This window comes from Panulirus ornatus, chromosome 27 (assembly GCF_036320965.1).
Source record: "Panulirus ornatus isolate Po-2019 chromosome 27, ASM3632096v1, whole genome shotgun sequence".
NCBI lineage: Eukaryota > Metazoa > Arthropoda > Malacostraca > Decapoda > Palinuridae > Panulirus > Panulirus ornatus.
The window spans coordinates 3921310-3929540 of record NC_092250.1 but is presented as its reverse complement, the minus strand read 5'-3'; the positions used below and the strand labels follow the sequence as shown (position 1 = coordinate 3929540).

Below are 8231 nucleotides of genomic sequence, written 5' to 3'. Positions count from 1 at the left end.
GAAAACATAAATAAAGTTAGAAAAACAGAAAAAGAGTAGCAGACAGGGAGGAAGAACAGTGGCAGAGACGCAAAGAAATCTCTCGGGAGGAGACAGTGCAGGTGCTGCTTTGTTCTAGACATCAACAAAAGTTTTCTGTTGACAACAGTGTACCCAGACTCCCAGACCTCACCAACAGTACACAACACCCTCACTGCCACAGAGAAGCACACCGCTCACTCAGTGACACAGGAAAAGGCTCCTCTCTCTCTCTCTCTCTCTCTCTCTCTCTCTCTCTCTCTCTCTCTCTCTCTCTCTCTCTCTCTCTCTCTCTCTCTCTCTCTCTCTCTCTCTCTCTCTCTCTCTCTCTCTCTCTCTCTACAACATGGGGAAGCACAAAACGCTTACTGAGAAGTAAAGTAGGAACTCTCCATACCACGTCATGCACGATCGTTTTAGGGTAGGGGAATACACACGCCAAGCTCAGCACAATATCTGCACCCGTTTGTGAACAATCATGATTGGTTGACCGAGCCAGATATTGAATCATACTATTTTGTGATTTCCTACCTATATTTGTAGCTGTATCATGTATGTTGTCATTTTCGCTACTCTAAGCACAACAGATGAAAAAACTTTTTATCGACATGCAAGTCCAAGAGGATAATTTGTTCAAAAAAACATAAATATTTCACTTGTCTAAAGCAGAGAAAATCCTGCTAAGAAGGATGAATTTTACCATTTGTTTATGTAAGTATTAACTAAATGTTTAATATGTTCCTCCTGTAAGATGGAAAATCGATCAAGATATGACAAAACCTCATCAGGCATGTGTCTGATGATGGGAGGTTGTACGTAGTAACACCTGATGATGGGAGGTTGTACGTAGTAACACCTGATGATGGGAGGTTGTACGTAGTGACACCTGATGATGGAAGGTTGTACGTAGTAACACCTGATGATGGGAGGTTGTACGTAGTAACACCTGATGATGGGAGGTTGTACGTAGTAACACCTGATGATGGAAGGTTGTACGTAGTAACACCTGATGATGGAAGGTTGTACGTAGTAACAACATAGGTTAATGATGAACAGCTAATCATAAAGTACATTTTAAGTATTCTATAAATGTGGAAAGTATTCGAAATTACATCTCTCTTCCTTATGACAAAAATGTGGTAATATAAATTGGAAGAAATGAAATAGAAAGTAATATCACAGCCTTTGGGTCTTTGTGTCGTGGCTACAAGTCGAATCCATTCACGCGCGATCATGATTCATGTCTGTTAGCCATGGTGTATCACTCTAACACCTGAACAAAACAAAGATTGCCGTTTATAGAACCGTAATAGTCTTTAGCTCAGACAAAGAAATGTGTACATGTTTAACGCGTATTTCAAGAATCATGCGATTTTGAATTCATACTTCACTGAAAAGTCTTGAACACAGTCAAAGAACATTTTACTCTGTCCCCCGTTTCCTTATCTGACGTTCACTTTGTCACTGGACGTAAAAAAAAAAACTGGAAAAATTCTCTCTTGGTCTCGGGGAAGTCTACAACCTAGGACGATCTTGTTCCTCATTTGTTCCAACTTGACCTGCGCACGTTACTGACGCCTGGTAGCGCACTGTGTGTGATAACCGATCCTTCCTGCTACACCCATACTATCATTTGCGTCACTTTTATAAGAACATTTTTCTTAGCAAACTGTTGCTGTTCTTCTTCACCAAGAACAATCGGAATTTGTCCTGGAGAGACTTTCTGAATTGCCTTGCCACCAGTGGGAGGTGAACCAACAGTCTTGCACACTAGGGGGTGATCCTGCCTCTTGTACAGTGTGGGCTTCCTGACTGCTCTCGAGTCGTACTCGTAAGAAACTCTTCTACGTTCTGTACCGCCTCCGCCCTGGGTTTGGAAGTCAATGAGGGAGACTTGGTGGCCTCAGGAAGGTTTCTTAGTAGGTCCATAACCTCGAGGAACTCAGGAACTAACGATTTTAAGTTTTCTTTTTCAGATGCTTCCTCACGCAGACCTGGTGAGAGAATGGCACAGTGATCTGCTACAAGAAACCACAAGTTAAAGACCAGTGTTGTCTGACATGATGGAGGCACGTGAAGACAGGTTGAGACTACAATTATGATTTTATCAAATGAAATGACTAAAACCAAACCTGATAGAAAAAAACAACTTGCAAAGAAGGAACACGGCAAACACAATGAAGACAAGAGACTAGACTATTCTAGTGAATAAAAGGAATAAACTCTGACATAATTCTGATATGGCCCAATGAACATCAAACACTGGCATCCTCTTCTCGAGAATTTGACGATTCCATTTACCTTTATATGATATATAATTCCGATTTGTGTAATTAGGATCACATCTGAATGTTATGATTTTTTCTCAACATCTCATAAAGTGAATATGACCCATATCTCTTACCTGGCTCTTTAGTCAGAGCTCCTTCATCTAACAACTGACTCTCTTAGATATAACAGTTGAAGTCCATTGCTTGGAGCACATCAGTGACCCTTTCAGTAACAAACCTGCTAATGCAGACGTCAGAGATCCGGCAGACGACCCTTCTCCTTCGTAGGCATAAGCTCGGAGATCATCCTTTGCTGGCTGAGGATCTGTTTTCACCGCGACCTTGGCTTTGAGGGCTGGAGCTGTGGTATCGCGACCTTCAGATACGCCAGAGCCAACCTGTACAATGGCACTGGCCAGAGCACCACGCGTGCACAAATTCCCCTCACTCTCTCTAATTCTTTTTTCTGATTGAAAAAATAAAAAATTGCCTTTGGAAATGGAAATGAAACGGTACATATTCTGACTAATGGCTAAACACAGCATGTGACTAATCAAAAGCAACAAATGAATAGATCTGAGACGGAGGTGCACATGTCTACCACCATACATCTCTTACTGATGTGATCTAATTCATCCCTACGAGGATTTACTCCAGAAAAACTCCCAATTATATCAATCATCATCTGACAAGGTATAACAAGAGTACCAACCTAAGTTCAAAAGGTGTACAAGAAGTAAGCTCATTACTTGAAGGTGAATCATAGGCTATATTTCATGCGGATCTCTCCAGGAATACCATAACGACCTGTAGTTTGTTGCCTTTGAAGAGAGAAAAGAAATCATATTGGAAAATCATTATATCTTCCTTTCTGTAGAGCCAGAGGAATAGTTGTAGATGAAGTACCTATTCCTGGCTGTAGAGCCAGAGGAATAGTAGTAGATGAAATACCTACTCCTTGCTATACAGTGAGAGGAATAGTAGTAGATGAAGTACCTACTTGCTGTAGAGTGAGAGGAATAGTAGTAGATGAAGTACCTATTCCTTGCAGACTTGAGTGGGAGTGCGGCGGGGCAAGCTTCAAGCACTCAATAAAAGTCTTATGGTCTTCGTCTCCTCGCAGACACGATCTTCCTCCATCCTCCGTGCCACCCTCCTCCTCCGCCTTGACCTTCCCCTCCACGACAGCGACCTCTTGATCGGCCTGCCGCCCAGCCAAGCCCTGAGTGAACCATCGCCGTCGTAGCCGTAACGACACGACAACACCTGCCACCACTGAAAGAACAACTCCAAACAATTGTCGGAGGAAAAATAGTTCCTATCAAATACAAAAATCTCATTTTCTATATATAACTAATTCTGGTTTGGTATCTTGGATAAGATTTCTAAGCATGTGTTTTGGTTTACTGGATAAATATACATGCGAACATGAATGCTAGGTAGCCGGTACCTGTTATGGTATTTACATGATTACATTTTTTAATCATCCTTTATTTTCTATTTATCTTCAGCTATTTTCCTTTTAGGTGGAAGGGAGAGATTTTTGCATGCATATTTGTGTTATTCATATGAAGTATCTTGACTATCCCTACAAGCACAGACTATCGACAACAATGATAGCTCTAAATCTTGGTGTTGTTTCTGTGTTGTTATGCAGTGACGACGAGAGTATGAACTTTAGTAGTATTTATATGCTGACCCAAGAGGAGGAGAGACACGGTGAGGGCTGCAATGGCCACAGGGGCAGCGAGTGGGTGGCCCTTGGTGGCCAAATCGGTCCACTGACAGTGTTGGCCCGTGTGGCCCGGGCCGCACACACACTGGAACCCGGGCCGCAGGTTGTAGCAGGAGCCGCCGTGTAAACAGGGCCTCCATAGGCATTCGTCCACGTCCTGACAGGCGCGGCCCACCAGCTGGCTTCCTGACCCACAGCTGAGGCAGGAGACGGGCAGGATAATGCTGGCGGTATTACTACTAAATGTAAAGTTGCTATGGACCAGATCATAAGTTTATATTGTGAGAAACAACGTAACATATTGATCTGCAGACGCCCAGCTGAGTCTGAGATATAGTCAGAGGTGAAGGACTGACCTGCAGGAGGCGCGGCCCCAGGTGGAAACACAGGAGAGGGGCGCGGCGCAGGTGGTGTTGAGGCAGGAGTCCGGGGCAGAGCAGCCTGGCTCCAGACCCTGCAAGGTGGTCACCTGGCCCCAGCTGGTGCCATTCACGGCGGGAGGCAGCGGCATCGGCCGACCCGACACACGCACGTCGTCAATACAACCTGGACACAACAGATCAAAGAAGGGCGCATGAGAGACATGACGCAAACGTGGATGAAGGCATCAGCAGTATCAAGACCATAATTCCAGGGGTCAGGGATTGCGTGAGGTCGTCAACAGGATTACAAATGCAATGTCATTACAAATCCTCAGAGATCAAAGAAGTGATAAGATTGTAACTGGGATTAAAATGTTATTTTCATGTAAAACTTGAAAATATGCTTTAAACCCTGATATGAAATTGCAAAAATATGTTTCCCTTTTGGTCATGTGGACCTGCGTATTATAGTTTCCTTTGGTTTGGGAGGGAATTCCTGAGACAAAGTAACACACGAAAAATACTGCGAACACCATCAACAGCGTGAGGTAACAGTTACTGAATGCGATTTGTACTGACACAAATGTTTGGATACAGAGTAAAGATGTTCTTGTAGCGACATTAAAGTAAATAGGAGCTAGCTGAGTAAAGAAAGATAATGGCAATATGATGGCTGCACAAACTAGTCTTAGATATATTACTTTGTAAATGGATGTTGTTTTGCTGATTATTTTTTGTCTAAGACTCTTATGCAATGTGAAGTGAAGCTGTTTGGAAACATTATATAACGAAGAGACCACTACACTTCTGCCACAGGTCTGCACTCACTGTCTCTAAGGTCGTCCAGCACGTTGACCAGACTGATGCCGATGAATTCTGGTAACCCACCCAGAGTCATCGCTTCATTTCCATCAAAGGGCGTTGGCGACTCTGTAGGGCCCCCTTCTTCGTCAGGTGTCACCAGCGACTCGTTGCGTCGCCAACCGTCGCCGTCGTCGACGCTGATCACCAGGTTGTGGCCGTGACGCTCAGCTGTCACGGTGTGCCAGGCGCCGTCACCCACAGGCCGGCCCTCCACGCAGGCCTCCCGCGCCGCCCTCCCCGACCCAGACAACGACGCACACGCCACACCTCCTCGGAGCTGCAGACAATTGTACAACCAATGTAGAAGTACGTTAGATGCTTCATGCTACATCAGGTAAATTCACAGTAACATTTTGTCCACAGAACAAAGGGAGTCATACGTATATAGTGAAGGCGGGAGCACGTTGGTGTGAGGCCAGGTGCAGCAGGAGGCCATGGCGTGCGCCGCGGGTCCTCAGCCGCAGATGTGCCCTCACCACCTGCGGCCCCGGCGTGAAGGACAGCGTTAACTTCATGTAGGACGACGACCCAAAGGTGGCAGGAACGGTGGGCGTGGTGCACCCGGGACCCGCCCACCCAGACTCACACTCACACTCCGGGTGTCTCAAGCCGCCCACACACTGGCCACGGAGTCCACACCCGCCCGGGCAGGCCGCGTTCTGAGGGCGGCAGCCACCCTCACTGCCCCTGCTGTAAGCCGGCTCCCCCAGGTCCACCAGCTGCAACAAAGCTGCAGGACAGTCAGCTGACGGCGTCATCGTCTGCCCACCAGTAGCTACGTCACTGCTGATGATGGCAGTTTATCAGTCAAGTAGCAGCAACATTGGTCATAACCCACGTCACAACCAGTCATGTAGCAGCAACATTGGTCATAACCCACGTCACAACCCAGTCATGTAGCAGCAACATTGGTCATAACCCACGTCACAACCCAGTCATGTAGCAACAGCATTGGTCACAACCCACGTCACAACCAGTCATGTAGCAGCAACACTGGTCACAACCTCACCTGACCGTTGAGTGTGAGATGTGAGACACAGCCGTCCAGTGGGCGTGGTGTGGGCGCCTCTTGCCAGCCGTGGTGGGAGGGGCTGGGAGGAGTGTGTGCCAGCCCACCCACCTGCAGGGGTCCAGATCCCGCCCACGCCTTCACGCCCCTGGGGTCGGTCCAGGACCCCCTCGCCGCGCAGTGGGAGTCGTCCAGGGTCGTGTTGTCCCACCCTCGACCACACAGGTCCACCATCAACGCCACTCGCTACACACAAGATCACGTGAAAACATTGGTCATTCATCCATAAGACAATCAAGCACATGCTGTAGCAAGAGATTATGTTAGATGTATTCAATTCTTACTGGAAACATATCGCGCGCGCGCACACACACACACACACACACACACACACACACACACCTCAAAAGTAGTACTACTGACCTACCTGAGAGGTGATTCGCAGGTGGATGGTGTGCCAGTCACCATCGTTAACTGTAGCGTTGACCTCCAACTTGAGCGCTCCAGCACTACCCTCCAGCAGCAGCTGTGGACGCCCACGCCACAGCTGTAGAGCCAGCATGGGCGTGGGCGGGGAGTGTGGGTGTGGCGGAAGGGGCGCCAGAGGGCCGGAGTAGAGGATGAGGGTGTGCGGGCGGCGGGTGAGGAGCCGCAGAGATATAGTGGTGGGGAGGCAGGGTGGGAGGGGCTTGACCCAGGCCCACCCATCGCCAGAGAAGGTTCGAGCCAGCACCTTGCACCGCGCCCCCCACGACCCGCCAGGGCACACGCACCTGCCGCAAGAAAACAAAGATGGCAACATGGTAGGCCAAGATATTTCCTTGTGTGCCTCCTGCACAGATGTTCGTGTGTTCTTTCACAAGTGCTGTCGCTACTCACACATTTTGAGCCAATGCGTTTTAGACAACTTACTTACATGTGCACCGGTCCCCTGCCATGATGTGGACTAGCAAGAATTACTTCTTGCTTGTAAAACTTGTTCAAGGTTATGAGTGGATTGTGCAATTGGTGATGTGTTCCTCGAAGTCAACAATATGTAGATACATATAAGGTTTGTCTTTCTCTCATGATCTCTCTATTTTCAGCAGATATTGAAGGCCGTATACTACCTGTTACCATCGGATGAGTCGAGGCATCGTCCGCCGTTGAGACAGGAGATGGGCACGCAGGTTTCTGGCTCGTGGGCGTGACAGGAGTAGACGCTGGTGAGACGTGGCGTCACCAGAGAGGTCGAGTTGGTGTCCACGACCTGTGAAATAAAGTCTTAGTCCTCAGGTTGCCAGTAGAGGTGACATGCACACCAGCGGTAGAGGGTGTATATCACTAGTATATACCAGCACCAGTAAGTTCGATGACACTAACTGATGCCTAACTACTCATGTGATGTACGTAGTAGGTCTAGTTGGATAGGAGTCAGTTTGACGCAGTTTAAGGAAAAATGAATAAGTCTGCAATCGTTTGAACTTTCATTGTTAAGTTGACCTGAATGTATTAAGCAACAAGGCTCAGCACGTGTTTGATAGTGACTTTATGGACGAACTTATTAATGAGTAAGAAAGAACCTTTATTATGATCGATTAACAACATGTATGTGTGTGTGTGTGTGTGTGTGTGTGTGTGTGTGTGTGTGTGTGTGTGTGTTATTGTCTCTGCTCCTATTCAAAAGAATTAGTAGATTTCTAATATCCTGCTGGGCAGGTATGAGATTAGTACGTGTGAATTTTGACTGAGTTCAACACGTACCTTTCTACACAGGTACGTGTCAAGTTCTCTTTAGGTAGGATGTAGATACGTATAGCTCTTCAATGAATCTCGGTGGAGACGTTACTTTCTTTCGTTACTCATCCACTGTAGATGTATATCATGTGTGTATCATTATGTTTACAGAGTAAGGTCATAACATTCTTCAGTACAGACAGAAGTGTCATTTGGGTTTCTTGGCGATGTCAGGGTATTTCATGTGTGTATTTGTA

At 46.8% G+C, this 8231-nt stretch overlaps 1 protein-coding gene across 1 annotated transcript in view; it reads right to left on the bottom strand.

Moving 5' to 3' along the window:
- Positions 1–1124: 1124 nt before the first annotated feature.
- The window catches only part of LOC139757552 (putative neural-cadherin 2), a 41513-nt gene continuing 34406 nt past the window's right edge, over positions 1125–8231 (bottom strand). Inside the window, exons 17-26 of the mRNA XM_071678143.1 lie at positions 7368–7507; positions 6686–7031; positions 6259–6504; positions 5630–5968; positions 5214–5526; positions 4380–4569; positions 3988–4220; positions 3327–3563; positions 2527–2754; positions 1125–2012 (exon numbers count right to left, since the gene is read on the bottom strand). Of these exons, the coding sequence (XP_071534244.1) occupies positions 1789–2012; positions 2527–2754; positions 3327–3563; positions 3988–4220; positions 4380–4569; positions 5214–5526; positions 5630–5968; positions 6259–6504; positions 6686–7031; positions 7368–7507 (2496 nt within the window). The 3' untranslated portion in view covers positions 1125–1788. The remainder of the gene's footprint in view (positions 2013–2526; positions 2755–3326; positions 3564–3987; positions 4221–4379; positions 4570–5213; positions 5527–5629; positions 5969–6258; positions 6505–6685; positions 7032–7367; positions 7508–8231) is intronic.